Raw genomic sequence first — 16598 nt, 5'->3', positions numbered from 1 at the left:
CACCTCTGATAGTAACACCCCCCCACCTCTGATAGTAACGCCCCCCCCCACCTCTGATAGTAACGCCCCCCTCCTCTGATAGTAACGCCCCCCCCCCACCTCTGATAGTAACACCCCCCCCACCTCTGATAGTAACGCCCCCCCTCTGATAGTAACACCCCCCCCACCTCTGATAGTAACGCCCCCCACCTCTGATAGTAACACCCCCCCACCTCTGATAGTAACGCCCCCCCTCTGATAGTAACCCCCCCCCCCCCCTCTGATAGTAACGCCCCCCCTCTGATAGTAACGCCCCCCCCACCTCTGATAGTAACGCCCCCCACCTCTGATAGTAACACCCCCCCACCTCTGATAGTAACGCCCCCCCTCTGATAGTAACCCCCCCCCCCCCCTCTGATAGTAACGCCCCCCCCACCTCTGATAGTAACGCCCCCCCCACCTCTGATAGTAACGCCCCCCCCACCTCTGATAGTAACACCCCCCCACCTCTGATAGTAACACCCCCCCCCACCTCTGATAGTAACGCCCCCCCTCTGATAGTAACACCCCCCCCCTCCTCTGATAGTAACGCCCCCCCCCACCTCTGATAGTAACACCCCCCCCCCCCTCTGATAGTAACGCCCCCCCCTCTGATAGTAACACCCCCCCACCTCTGATAGTAACACCCCCCCCACCTCTGATAGTAACACCCCCCCTCTGATAGTAACACCCCCCCCACCTCTGATAGTAACACCCCCCCCCCACCTCTGATAGTAACGCCCCCCACCTCTGATAGTAACACCCCCCCCCACCTCTGATAGTAACGCCCCCCACCTCTGATAGTAACGCCCCCCCTCTGATAGTAACACCCCCCCCACCTCTGATAGTAACGCCCCCCCTCTGATAGTAACACCCCCCCCACCTCTGATAGTAACGCCCCCCACCTCTGATAGTAACACCCCCCCCACCTCTGATAGTAACGCCCCCCCTCTGATAGTAACACCCCCCCCCACCTCTGATAGTAACGCCCCCCACCTCTGATAGTAACACCCCCCCCACCTCTGATAGTAACACCCCCCCCACCTCTGATAGTAACGCCCCCCCCACCTCTGATAGTAACGCCCCCCCCACCTCTGATAGTAACACCCCCCCCACCTCTGATAGTAACGCCCCCCCACCTCTGATAGTAACACCCCCCCCACCTCTGATAGTAACACCCCCCCTCTGATAGTAACACCCCCCCCCCACCTCTGATAGTAACACCCCCCCCCACCTCTGATAGTAACGCCCCCCACCTCTGATAGTAACACCCCCCCCCCCCTCTGATAGTAACGCCCCCCCTCTGATAGTAACGCCCCCCTCTGATAGTAACGCCCCCCACCTCTGATAGTAACGCCCCCCCTGATATATCTCATTGGGGATAAATTATTTTGTTTGTGTTATGTCTGGAAGTCTCCGATGTTCATTAATCACCTGTTACATTGTTACATTTGTTATATTTGTTACATTTGTTACATTTGTTACATTGATACATTTGTTATATTTGTTACATTTGTTACATTTGTTACATTGATACATTTGTTATATTTGTTACATTTGTTACATTTGTTACATTGTTACATTTGTTATATTTGTTACATTTGTTACATTGTTACATTTGTTACATTGATACATTTGTTATATTTGTTACATTTGTTACATTTGTTACATTGTTACATTTGTTATATTTGTTACATTTGTTACATTGTTACATTTGTTACATTGTTATATTTGTTATATTTGTTACATTTGTTACATTGTTACATTTGTTATATTTGTTACATTTGTTACATTGTTACATTTGTTACATTGTTATATTTGTTACATTTGTTACATTGTTACATTTGTTACATTGATACATTTGTTATATTTGTTACATTTGTTACATTTGTTACATTGTTACATTTGTTACATTGTTACAGTTGTTATATTTGTTACATTTGTTACATTGATACATTTGTTACATTGATACATTTGTTATATTTGTTACATTTGTTACATTGTTACAGTTGTTATATTTGTTACATTTGTTACATTTGTTACATTTGTTACATTGTTACATTTGTTACATTGATACATTTGTTACATTTGTTACATTGATACATTTGTTACATTTGTCACATGGATGTGATTTTTAGGGTACAATTGGCTTTTATTGGAAAAATCAGCATTATAGGTAAAGCCTGACACCCCATGCATGCGCGGGGCCCCTGGCTGCCGTGTGTCCTTCCCAATGTTCTAGGGCAGCCAGGAGGGACAGGTGCATCAACTACCCCCCCCGCCTATTAAACATGGGGGGGGGCAAACTAGGGTTCCAAAGAGGGTGCAACAGGCAGCCCCATCCAGCAGCGGCCTGTCATAGACTTTGACTGGCTGCAGGAAGTGAGGCTCCACCTGTCCCTCCTGGGGGGGGGGTCACTAAAACATCAGGGGGCGCACTGCACCCAGACAGCCCCGTGTGTAATGGTGTGGGGTGGAGGGGGGATTATGGTGTGGGGGAGGGGGTTATGGTGTGTGGGGAGGGGGGGTTATGGTGTGGGGAGGGGGGTTATGGTGTGGGGGAGGGGGGTTATGGTGTGGGGAGGGGGGTTATGGTGTGGGGGAGGGCGGATTATGGTGGGAAGAGGGGGGTTATGGTGTGTGGGGAGGGGGGGTTATGGTGTGGGGAGGGGGGTTATGGTGTGGGGAGGGGGGTTATGGTGTGTGGGGAGGGGGGTTATGGTGTGGGGGAGGGCGGATTATGGTGGGAAGAGGGGGGTTATGGTGTGTGGGGAGGGGGGGTTATGGTGTGGGGAGGGGGGTTATGGTGTGGGGAGGGGGTTATGGTGTGTGGGGAGGGGGGGTTATGGTGTGGGGAGGGGGGTTATGGTGTGGGGAGGGGGGTTATGGTGTGGGGGAGGGGGGTTATGGTGTGGGGAGGGGGGTTATGGTGTGTGGGGAGGGGGGGTTATGGTGTGGGGGGGGAGGGGGGATTATGGTGGGGGGAGGGGGGTTATGGTGTGGGGGGGAGGGGGGATTATGGTGGGGGGAGGGGGGTTATGGTGTGGGGGGGAGGGGGGTTATGGTGTGGGGAGGGGGGTTATGGTGTGGGGGAGGGGGGTTATGGTGTGGGGAGGGGGGTTATGGTGTGGGGGAGGGCGGATTATGGTGGGAAGAGGGGGGTTATGGTGTGGGGGGAGGGGGGATTATGGTGGGGGGGGTTGTTTTGCAGGGGGAGGGCTTGGCCCCTTAGTTCCAGTGAAGGGAACTCTTAAGCTGATTGTAAACCCTTACAGAGCACTTTGTATTACAGGTAGGTCTATAATGAGACTCACCTGTAGGTCTATAATGAGACTCACCTGTAGGTCTATAATGAGACTCACCTGTAACTCCCCCGGATGTCTCCCGTATCGGCCTGTGCTGACGTCATCCACACATGTGCACTGAAGCAATGACAGGTTTGTGCCGTTACTGGCGGCTTCCGTGGTTAGGGGGTATCGGAGTAAAGGGGGCGCCATACAAATGCCCCTCCCCCCCACTTTTCACATATTTATTTGTATCATTTTCCTTCCACTTCACAATTATGTGACACTTTGTGTCTCTCACAGAAAATACATTTACGTTTCTTGTTGTAACCTGACAAGATGTGGGGAATTTCAAGGGGTATGAATACTTTTCCAAGCACTGTGTATAGAGGGGTGTGAATACTTTTTCCTGTCTCTGTCTATAGAGGGGTATGAATACTTTTTCCAGGCACTGTATCCTACAGGTGAAATGTCCCTTGGGATCGTCTGATTGGCGTCACCCGGCATGACAAACGTTGACTTTTCTCCGGATGGAAATTTGCTGGTCGGAGAGCCGCGGGCGTTGGCAATCAGCCAGCAGGGGGAGATTTTATCCCTATATGAAGATCGGCGTGGATGGAGGGATCGGTTCAGTCGGGAGCAACAATTAAAGGGCACAGCACAGTGGCAACAATGGGCACAGTGGTGACAATTGATGGGCACAGTGAGGCTGCAATTTTTTATTTATTTTTTTGTTTGCGCCCCCCCCCCCCCCAAAAAAATTCTGAGCACCAGCCGCCACTGGTCAGGACTCTGGAAACTCCGCCACTCACCAGGAGATGAATGTAATTTGTACGACATGAGAGATCCCGGGATCGGAGATTCTCTTTGTAGCGATCTTCCTGTGTGCGCCGATCGTTTCTTCATGAGATTCAGAGATATAAACAATCATTTGTCTCATCAAAGAGATTTATATTTAGCTGCCTCTGTGTCTCATCGATCATTACCAATCATTATCGATCATTACCAATCATTACCAATCATTACCGATCATTACCAATCATTACCGATCATTATCCTGTCATTGTGTGTGATGGGCGGGGCTGATAATCACCCAATCAGAGAGCAGCAATGAATCACAAATGTATAGAAAGCGATCGCTCCTAATCTGCAATATAATATCAGAAATAAGTATAAAAGGTCACAAAGTGCTGATAAAGGGGTAGATTCACGTAGGGAGCGCATATTTGTGCGCGGGCGTAACGTATCCTATTTACTGAAAGTATCCCAGTGCGCATGCTTAAATGAACACGCAAAAAGCCAATGCTTTCGACGTGAACGTAAATGACGCACAGCCCTATTCGCGAACGACTTACGCAAACGACGTAATCGACGAAAAATTCAACGCAGTCCTGACGTCCATACTTAACATTGGCTGCGCCTCATAGAGCAGGGGTAACTTTACGCCGGAAAAAACATTATGTAAACGACGTATCTGTACTGCGCTGGGCGTAGGTTCGTGAATCGGCGTATCTAGCTGATTTACATATTCTAGGCGTAAATCAGAGTACACGCCCCTAGCGCCCAGCGTAAATATGCAGTTAAGATACGACGGCGTAGGAGACTTACGATGGTCGTATCTTAGAGAAATTCTGGCGTATCTGATTCTTTGAATCAGGCGCCAAGATAGGACGCCTCACATTCAGAGATACGACGGCGTATCTCCTACGTGAATCTGGCCCATTGTGTATATAATATAAATACAGTAAAACCTTGGTTTGAGAGTAACTTGCGTTTTGCAAGACAAGCAACATTTTTTAATACATTTTGCCTTGATATACAAGCGATGTCTTGATGTACAAGCGATGTCTTGATATAAGAGCAGCGTCACGTCACACCTGAGTATAAAAGAGAAGAGAGGCTCCTCCTCTAAGTGTAGCAATATGGTTACATGTAATGAAGGGACAACATTTAGCAACTTATTGCTACACTTAGAGGCGGAGCCTCTCTTCTCTTTTATACTCTGTAACAAAAATGCTTTGATATACAAGCGCTTTGGATTACAAGCATGTTTCTGGAATGAATTATCCTCGCAATCCGAGGTTTTACTTTATTTATTTTTATATTATATTTTTGTTCTTGTGATATTTCGCCCTTCAGGACGTATTTCTGTGGATTTGTTCTCTTTATACGGATCTGTGATTCTTGTTGTGTTCTGATTGGGTGACGCCTCAGGTGATGATCTTTTTGGCTCTGTAGGGTTTTTACATATCAATATTTCTGCTCCCGCCCCCCCCTTATCACAGCGCAGAACTTCCATTCAGTATTCAAATCATAGGCCTGCGCCCAGGGTGTGCTGGGTGTGCCTGGGCACCACAAGCAGTGCCGACCCCCCCTGCTTGCTGACTCCCCCCTGCAGTGCTGCCAGATTCCTCCTCTCCTTTCAGGAGCTGGAAAATATATCATTGACCGGCCTTCCTTTTCTGAATGAGCGCGGTGAGTGATCCGTACCGATCGCTCCTGTCTTCATTCCTAACTGAAGCATAGTAAACTACAGTATGTACAGAGAAGGGGAATCCCTGTCCTCAGGTTCTGTCCCAAAAAGTGAGAAATCAGGGGTCTCCAAACTTTCTAAACAAAGGGCCAGTTTACTGTCCTTCAGACTTTAGGAGGGCCGGGCAGCGGCCATTGGAAGTAGAAAAGGTCCCGGGGGCTGTGGGGAAAAAACAAGGCCCCATCTTTGGTGTCAGTGGGGGAGTTGGGCCCCATCTTTGGTGTCAGTGGGGTAGTTGTACCCCATCTTTGGTGTCAGTGGGGGCGTTGTGCCCCATCATGGGTGTTAGTGGAAGGGATTGCACTCCTTCCAAAATGCCATTGGGAGAAATTGTGCCCCGTCATTGGTGTCATTGGGCCCCATCATTGGTGTCATTGGGCCCCATCATTGGTGTCATTGGGCCCCATCATTGGTGTCATTGGGCCTCATCATTGGTGTCATTGGGCCCCATCATTGGTGTCATTGGGCCTCATCATTGGTGTCATTGGGCCCCATCATTGGTGTCATTGGGCCTCATCATTGGTGTCATTGGGCCCCATCATTGGTGTCATTGGGCCCCATCATTGGTGTCATTGGGCCCCATCATTGGTGTCATTGGGCCCCATCATTGGTGTCATTGGGCCCCATCATTGGTGTCATTGGGCCCCATCATTGGTGTCATTGGGCCCCATCATTGGTGTCATTGGGCCTCATCATTGGTGTCATTGGGCCCCATCATTGGTGTCATTGGGCCTCATCATTGGTGTCATTGGGCCTCATCATTGGTGTCATTGGGCCCCATCATTGGTGTCATTGGGCCCCATCATTGGTGTCATTGGGCCTCATCATTGGTGTCATTGGGCCCCATCATTGGTGTCATTGGGCCCCATCATTGGTGTCATTGGGCCTCATCATTGGTGTCATTGGGCCCCATCATTGGTGTCATTGGGCCCCATCATTGGTGTCATTGGGCCCCATCATTGGTGTCATTGGGCCTCATCATTGGTGTCATTGGGCCTCATCATTGGTGTCATTGGGCCCCATCATTGGTGTCATTGGGCCTCATCATTGGTGTCATTGGAAGAAATTGTGCCCCATCATTGGTGTCAGTGGAGAGATTTGTGCCCCTTCATTGATGTCAGTGGGGGGAACTTTGCCCCATTATTTGTATCAGTGGATGAAATAGTACCTCAAGGGCCAGATGAAAGCAAGCAAAGGGCCGCATCTGGCCCCTGGGCCGCAGTTTGGAGACAACTGATGTAGAGTATAAGATTTCCTATCTGTGCCCAGTCTTGCCACACAGAGTTAATCCGGCTCTGAGCAATCCTCTTTTATTGTTCAGTGAAATAAAACGGACTTACAGAGAAAAACTTTAGTCCGTTTTTCCCCCTTGCTGTGAGTGACAGGTTATTTACATATCTCATGCACTAGCCTGGAGACAGGCATTATTTTTTAATTCCCACCCCCCACTCCTTTTCTAAAGTCATGTGATTACTTTTATGGATTTTGACTGGATGTTAGTGATCATAGCAGAATTGAGTGTAAGGAACACACAGGAAAAAATGCATGTTGACAAGGGGAGTGTAGAGGAGGGCGGGGAGTCTACTGACATCACAATCCCCCCCGGTTCTCTGCTCCAGGGGGGCCCTGCCTACTAAAGCTGTGTAAGGGGCCCCAACATTTGTGATGGCTGCCTTGGGGGGGGGGGGGTGCTCAGGATACAATTCTATGCTAGTTGAGAAGGAAGGTCGCACACCGCTGGTAATAACTGAATGCAGAGACAATTATATGATACAAAGATACATTTATATAATCTTACAGATACAACCGGCCCTTTGAGGGCCACCACAATGCTGATGTGGCCCTCGATGACTGTGAGTTGGACACCCCCCCGCTCTATACGGTGGAAGCTTCTTCATAGCAGCAATTCAAGTCCTTTCTTCCATTGGTCCGCACTGAACTGCACACCGGAGGATCTCATTGGTTGGAACTCTTCTTCCTGTAAGCAGAAGCCACCATGATGTCCGGATGTCCGGGTTCTTGTAGTTGTCTCGGCTTCAGGTTACTTAAAGAACAAGAGGCTCCTCCACAGGTAGGCCGTGGGTGTCACACTATGACATCATCACTTTACACTAATCACAGAGTCCTCGCCGTGGGTGTCACACTATGACATCATCACTTTACACTAGTCACAGAGTCCTCGCCGTGGGTGTCACACTATGACATCATCACTTTACACTAATCACAGAGTCCTCGCCGTGGGTGTCACACTATGACATCATCACTTTACACTAGTCACAGAGTCCTCGCCGTGGGTGTCACACTATGACGTCATCACTTTACACTAATCACAGAGTCCTCGCCGTGGGTGTCACACTATGACATCATCACTTTACACTAATCGCAGAGTCCTCGCCGTGGGTGTCACACTATGACATCATCACTTTACACTAATCACAGAGTCCTCGCCGTGGGTGTCACACTATGACATCATAACTTTACACTAATCACAGAGTCCTCGCCGTGGGTGTCACACTATGACATCATCACTTTACACTAATCACAGAGTCCTCGCCGTGGGTGTCACACTATGACGTCATCACTTTACACTAGTCACAGAGTCCTCGCCGTGGGTGTCACACTATGACATCATCACTTTACACTAATCACAGAGTCCTCGCCGTGGGTGTCACACTATGACATCATCACTTTACACTAGTCACAGAGTCCTCGCCGTGGGTGTCACACTATGACGTCATCACTTTACACTAATCACAGAGTCCTCGCCGTGGGTGTCACACTATGACATCATCACTTTACACTAATCGCAGAGTCCTCGCCGTGGGTGTCACACTATGACATCATCACTTTACACTAATCACAGAGTCCTCGCCGTGGGTGTCACACTATGACATCATCACTTTACACTAGTCACAGAGTCCTCGCCGTGGGTGTCACACTATGACATCATCACTTTACACTAATCACAGAGTCCTCGCCGTGGGTGTCACACTATGACATCATCACTTTACACTAGTCACAGAGTCCTCGCCGTGGGTGTCACACTATGACATCATCACTTTACACTAATCACAGAGTCCTCGCCGTGGGTGTCACACTATGACATCATCACTTTACACTAATCACAGAGTCCTCGCCGTGGGTGTCACACTATGACATCATCACTTTACACTAGTCACAGAGTCCTCGCCGTGGGTGTCACACTATGACGTCATCACTTTACACTAATCACAGAGTCCTCGCCGTGGGTGTCACACTATGACATCATCACTTTACACTAATCGCAGAGTCCTCGCCGTGGGTGTCACACTATGACATCATCACTTTACACTAATCACAGAGTCCTCGCCGTGGGTGTCACACTATGACATCATAACTTTACACTAATCACAGAGTCCTCGCCGTGGGTGTCACACTATGACATCATCACTTTACACTAATCACAGAGTCCTCGCCGTGGGTGTCACACTATGACGTCATCACTTTACACTAGTCACAGAGTCCTCGCCGTGGGTGTCACACTATGACATCATCACTTTACACTAATCACAGAGTCCTCGCCGTGGGTGTCACACTATGACATCATCACTTTACACTAGTCACAGAGTCCTCGCCGTGGGTGTCACACTATGACGTCATCACTTTACACTAATCACAGAGTCCTCGCCGTGGGTGTCACACTATGACATCATCACTTTACACTAATCGCAGAGTCCTCGCCGTGGGTGTCACACTATGACATCATCACTTTACACTAATCACAGAGTCCTCGCCGTGGGTGTCACACTATGACATCATCACTTTACACTAATCACCGAGTCCTCGCCTTGGGTGTCACACTATGACATCATCACGTTACACTAATCACAGAGTCCTCGCCGTGGGTGTCACACTATGACATCATCACTTTACACTAATCACAGAGTCCTCGCCGTGGGTGTCACACTATGACGTCATCACTTTACACTAGTCACAGAGTCCTCGCCGTGGGTGTCACACTATGACATCATCACTTTACACTAATCACAGAGTCCTCGCCGTGGGTGTCACACTATGACATCATCACTTTACACTAATCACAGAGTCCTCGCCGTGGGTGTCACACTATGACGTCATCACTTTACACTAATCACAGAGTCCTCGCCGTGGGTGTCACACTATGACGTCATCACTTTACACTAATCACAGAGTCCTCGCCGTGGGTGTCACACTATGACATCATCACTTTACACTAATCACAGAGTCCTCGCCGTGGGTGTCACACTATGACATCATCACTTTACACTAATCGCAGAGTCCTCGCCGTGGGTGTCACACTATGACGTCATCACTTTACACTAATCACAGAGTCCTCGCCGTGGGTGTCACACTATGACGTCATCACTTTACACTAATCACAGAGTCCTCCCCGTGGGTGTCACACTATGACGTCATCACTTTACACTAATCGCAGAGTCCTCGCCGTGGGTGTCACACTATGACGTCATCACTTTACACTAATCGCAGAGTCCTCGCCGTGGGTGTCACACTATGACGTCATCACTTTACACTAATCACTGAGTCCTCGCCGTGGGTGTCACACTATGACATCATCACTTTACACTAATCACAGAGTCCTCGCCGTGGGTGTCACACTATGACATCATCACTTTACACTAATCGCAGAGTCCTCGCCGTGGGTGTCACACTATGACGTCATCACTTTACACTAATCACAGAGTCCTCGCCGTGGGTGTCACACTATGACGTCATCACTTTACACTAATCACAGAGTCCTCGCCGTGGGTGTCACACTATGACATCATCACTTTACACTAATCACAGAGTCCTCGCCGTGGGTGTCACACTATGACGTCATCACTTTACACTAATCACAGAGTCCTCGCCGTGGGTGTCACACTATGACATCATCACTTTACACTAATCGCAGAGTCCTCGCCGTGGGTGTCACACTATGACATCATAACTTTACACTAATCACAGAGTCCTCGCCGTGGGTGTCACACTATGACATCATCACTTTACACTAATCACAGAGTCCTCGCCGTGGGTGTCACACTATGACGTCATCACTTTACACTAGTCACAGAGTCCTCGCCGTGGGTGTCACACTATGACATCATCACTTTACACTAATCACAGAGTCCTCGCCGTGGGTGTCACACTATGACGTCATCACTTTACACTAATCACAGAGTCCTCGCCGTGGGTGTCACACTATGACGTCATCACTTTACACTAATCACAGAGTCCTCGCCGTGGGTGTCACACTATGACATCATCACTTTACACTAATCACAGAGTCCTCGCCGTGGGTGTCACACTATGACATCATCACTTTACACTAATCGCAGAGTCCTCGCCGTGGGTGTCACACTATGACGTCATCACTTTACACTAATCACAGAGTCCTCGCCGTGGGTGTCACACTATGACGTCATCACTTTACACTAATCACAGAGTCCTCCCCGTGGGTGTCACACTATGACGTCATCACTTTACACTAATCGCAGAGTCCTCGCCGTGGGTGTCACACTATGACGTCATCACTTTACACTAATCGCAGAGTCCTCGCCGTGGGTGTCACACTATGACGTCATCACTTTACACTAATCACTGAGTCCTCGCCGTGGGTGTCACACTATGACATCATCACTTTACACTAATCACAGAGTCCTCGCCGTGGGTGTCACACTATGACATCATCACTTTACACTAATCGCAGAGTCCTCGCCGTGGGTGTCACACTATGACGTCATCACTTTACACTAATCACAGAGTCCTCGCCGTGGGTGTCACACTATGACGTCATCACTTTACACTAATCACAGAGTCCTCGCCGTGGGTGTCACACTATGACATCATCACTTTACACTAATCACAGAGTCCTCGCCGTGGGTGTCACACTATGACGTCATCACTTTACACTAATCACAGAGTCCTCGCCGTGGGTGTCACACTATGACATCATCACTTTACACTAATCGCAGAGTCCTCGCCGTGGGTGTCACACTATGACATCATAACTTTACACTAATCGCAGAGTCCTCGCCGTGGGTGTCACACTATGACATCATCACTTTACACTAATCACAGAGTCCTCGGAATCCAGGAATCCTTCATAAGAATTGTCTTTGTTTCCCCAGATTTCATTTTCCAGGACAGCATTGACTTTTATGGGCTCAGGTCAGACAAAAAGTCGAATGACATTTGAAGTTCCATCACTTCTTTGGCTTCCTTGTCAGTTTCATCTTTAGCTTTGGAGTTGATGAAGAAGGAAAGTTTTTGGGGATTTTTTACATGCAAACTAGTGTTACAAATAACATCAAATATAGTATTTAAAAATAAACAAAATAAAAAATGTGTTAAAAGTATAACAGTAGGCAAGTCCAGTATATCACAGTATTGGCAATAGACAGCGCTTGTTTCTCAAAATAAAAAATACAGTGGGGTAGATTCAGATAGATTAGCGGATCTTTAGATCCGCGTAATCTATCTGATTTCCGATCCGCCGGCGCAAATTTGAGAGGCTAGTGCAGTATTCAGAAAGCACTTCCCTCGAAACTTGCACCGGCGGATCGGAAATCCCCCGGCGGAATTCAAATTCCACGGCTAGGGGGAGTGTACTATTTAAATCAGGCACGTCCCCGCGCCGATTTAAATGCGCATGCGCCGCCGGCTAAATTTCCCAGCGTGCATTGCTCCAAATGACGTCGCTAGGACGTCATTGGTTTCAGCATGAACGTAAATTACGTCCATCCATATTCGCGACCGACTTACGCAAACGACGTAAAAATTCAAAACTCGGCGCGGGAACGACGTCCATACTTAACATTGGCTGCGCCTCCTAATAGCAGGAGCAACGTTACGACGAAAACGACTTACGCAAACAATGTAAAAAACTACCGCCGGGCGCACGTACGTTTGTGAAGGTAATTTGCATACTCTACACTGAAAACTACGGGAGCGCCACCTAGCGGCCAGCGTGAGAATGCACCCTAAGATACGACGGCGTAAGAGACTTATGCCAGTTGTATCTTAGGCTAATGTCGGCGTATCTTGCTTTCTGAATACAGAAAGTAGATACGCCGGCGCAGATTTGAATTTACGCGGCGTATCTATGGATACGCCAGGCGTAAATTCTCTCTGAATCTACCCCAGTATTTTTAACCACTTAAGGACCAGGCCTGTTTTTCAGACTCAGTGTATACAAGTTAAAAACAAGTTGTATTGCTAGAAAATTACTTAGAGCCCCCAAACATTATCATTTTTTTTCTAACACCCTAGAGAATAAAATGGCGGTCATTGCAATACTTTTTGTCACACCGTATTTGCGCAGCGGTCTTACAAGCACACTTTTTTGGGAAAAAAACACATTGCCAGTCTTCTCCCTGTGCTGCCTTCTCCCCTCCCGTGCTCCATGTGCTGCCTTCTCCCCTCCCGTGCTCCATGTGCTGCCTTCTCCCCTCCCGTGCTCCATGTGCTGCCTTCTCCCCTCCCGTGCTCCATGTGCTGCCTTCTCCCCTCCCGTGCTCCATGTGCTGCCTTCTCCCCTCCCGTGCTCCGTGTGCTGCCTTCTCCCCTCCCGTGCTCCGTGTGCTGCCTTCTCCCCCCCCAGTGCTCTGTGTGCTGCCTTCTCCGTGTGCTGCCTTCTACCCTACCGTGCTCCGTGTGCTGCCTTCTCCCCCCCCCAGTGCTCTGTGTGCTGCCTTCTCCCCCCCCCCCAGTGCTCTGTGTGCTGTCTTCTCCCCCCCCCATGCTCCGTGTGCTGCCTTCTCTGTGTGCTGCCTTCTCCCCCCCCCATGCTCCATGTGCTGCCTTCTCCCCCCCCGTGCTCCGTGTGCTGCCTTCTCCCCTCCCGTGCTCCATGTGCTGCCTTCTCCCCTCCCGTGCTCCATGTGCTGCCTTCTCCCCTCCCGTGCTCCATGTGCTGCCTTCTCCCCTCCCGTGCTCCATGTGCTGCCTTCTGCCCTCCCGTGCTCCATGTGCTGCCTTCTCCCCTCCCGTGCTCCATGTGCTGCCTTCTCCCCTCCCGTGCTCCATGTGCTGCCTTCTCCCCTCCCGTGCTCCATGTGCTGCCTTCTCCCCTCCCGTGCTCCGTGTGCTGCCTTCTCCCCCCCCAGTGCTCTGTGTGCTGCCTTCTCCGTGTGCTGCCTTCTACCCTACCGTGCTCCGTGTGCTGCCTTCTCCCCCCCCCAGTGCTCTGTGTGCTGCCTTCTCCCCCCCCCCAGTGCTCTGTGTGCTGTCTTCTCCCCCCCCCATGCTCCGTGTGCTGCCTTCTCTGTGTGCTGCCTTCTCCCCCCCCCCTGCTCCATGTGCTGCCTTCTCCCCCCCCGTGCTCCGTGTGCTGCCTTCTCCCCCCTGTGCTCCGTGTGCTGCCTTACCCCCCCACGTGCTCCGTGTGCTGCCTTCTCCCCCCGTGCTCCGTTTGCTGCCTTCTCCCCCCCGTGCTCCGTGTGCTGCCTCCCCCCCCCCCATGCTCCATGTGCTGCCTTCTTCCCCCGTGCTCCGTGTGCTGCCCCCTCCATGCCAGAGGTAGGAGCTGCTAAATCAGGCTCCTACCTTTTCCGAATGAACAGAGTCAGTGATCACCGACTCTGTCCAGTCACATAACTGAGCATCGTAACCTGTGATTACGATGCTTCAGTTTATGAATGGAGAGAAGCTTCTCTCCATTCATTTTAGCTGAGGCTGCTGAGAAAGGGACTGGGGAATCTGTGTCCTTAGTCCCTTTCCCTGCTGTCTCAAAGGGGAGATGTCAGAGGTCTGTTAAGACCCCTGATATCTCTCCAAAGACCCCCAACAGGGCTGATTAAAAAACATAAAAATAAAATTGCAATAAATAATAAAAAAAATAAAAAATAAAATGTAAATAATAATAATTAAAAAAAAAAACACACTGATAATACACCCCCCCCCCCTAAAAAAAAGTAAAAAATAAAATTGGGAAAAAAAAATACTGCCACTGTCACATGACATTAAAAAAAGTATCGGTATTCGGTCCTAAAAAAGTGGTATCGGGACAACCCTAATTGTAACACTAATTTGCACCTAAAAATCCCCCAATGCTTCCCTTGTTATGTAGGGACGTGGCGCTAAAATCAGGTTGGAATGTCCGCGATCACAGAAACTTTCCGTATAGTTCTGGAGTTATTTTGTATTTTTTGTGAAGTCATTTGATCCTTTCAGACTTTGCAGATTATTGGAGGAAAGGGAGAATTTGGAAGAAGTTCAGATCTTGGTGGTTTCTAAGCTTCTATTCCCCCTAACCTCCTCGTACCATCATTGGGAGCAGAACACAATGTCCCTCAAGGTTTTCCTCAGCTCCTGGCTCCGGAATGCGTAGATGATGGGGTCAATGATGGAGTTGAAGATGATCAGGACGTAGTTGATGTTAAAATACTTGAAGTACTGGAGGCAGAAGGGGTGCTTGGGACAAGAGACGATCAAGGTAAGATGAAGGAAGAAGGGCCCCCAGCACAGGAAGAAGATGCCGAGTAATATGGTCAGGGTGATGGCTCCCCTTAGTTTGGCGGCCACTTGGTGGGGGGAGAGTCGTCTTCCTACCCCCTTCTGCTGGGAGGAGATGCTCTGCGAATGGCGTCTCGCCAAGATAAACATGTGGATGTAAAGGCCCAACATCAAGACCAACATGAAGATGAAAAACACGATGAGGCAAAAGATGACCACGTGGCTGTTGGAAAACACGATGAATGTGATGCTGCAGGCGGTGCTGGCCAACCAGATCCCGGCGATGGCGTTGACGACTCTCCGTTGGGTGATGATGTTGTGATATCGCAAGGCGTAGAAGATGGTGACGTAACGATCGACGGCAATGGCTCCGAGAAAGGACAGCGACGTCACCAGCGAGCACAAGATCATGGTGTCCACAACGTTGTCCATCATTTTGATCATGGGTTCGTTGCAGCCGATCACGCCGTGGTTTAGAAGGATCAGGATCATCGTCTCGATCAGATTGCTGATGCTGACAAGCATGTCGGAAGTGGCCAGGCAGCAGATAAAGTAGTACATCGGAGAGTGGAGGTTGTGATTTTTTGCAATGGCCACCACGACCAAGATGTTCTCCAGCAAGCTGAGAATACACAAGAAGAGGAAAACCCCTTTAGGGACTTCGATGTGGATGATGTTTGTCTCGTTGGGTCTTGGCACCAGTGCGGTGGGAAGACTCCCATTGACATCACTCTGTAGGGATGGGCAGTCGATCATTGTGACCTGCGGACGGAAAATAACACATTAGATCGGATATCTTTCCTTGTTAACATTCAGAGATTTCTCCAGATTATCTTTCCACAAAGGGACCCCAGCAGGTTATAAAAACAAAATACATGTAGCACCTCCATAGGCAGGGGTGGGCTGAGACCATGGCTAAAATGGGAGACAGAGGAAGGATATTGTAAAGCGCTGAGCAAACTGTTGGCGCTATATAAATCCTGTATAATAATAATAATATCCCACGTCGACGACTGAGGACATACAGTGAGTGTAGGACATACAGTACAGTGAGTGTAGGACATACAGTGAGTGTAGGACATACAGTGAGTGTAGGACATACAGTGAGTGTAGGGCATACAGTGAGTGTAGGGCATACAGTGAGTGTAGGGCATACAGTGAGTGTAGGACATACAGTGAGTGTAGGACAGTGAGTGTAGGGCATACAGTGAGTGTAGGACATACAGTGAGTGTAGGACATACAGTGAGTGTAGGACATACAGTGAGTGTAGGGCATACAGTGAGTGTAGGGC

General features: G+C 49.3%; 1 protein-coding gene across 1 annotated transcript in view; it reads right to left on the bottom strand.

Annotated features, from left to right (window-relative positions):
• TUBB3 (tubulin beta 3 class III) overlaps nt 1-16068 on the bottom strand; it is a 43690-nt gene extending 27622 nt beyond the window's left edge. Inside the window, exon 1 of the mRNA XM_040327799.1 lies at nt 15121-16068. Within this exon, the coding sequence (XP_040183733.1) occupies nt 15121-16062 (942 nt within the window). The 5' untranslated portion in view covers nt 16063-16068. The remainder of the gene's footprint in view (nt 1-15120) is intronic.
• Between the last annotated feature and the right edge of the window lie 530 nt (nt 16069-16598).

This window comes from Rana temporaria, chromosome 11, assembly GCF_905171775.1.
Source record: "Rana temporaria chromosome 11, aRanTem1.1, whole genome shotgun sequence".
NCBI classification, from domain to species: Eukaryota; Metazoa; Chordata; class Amphibia; order Anura; family Ranidae; genus Rana; species Rana temporaria.
This window is presented reverse-complemented; position numbering and strand designations above follow the sequence as displayed.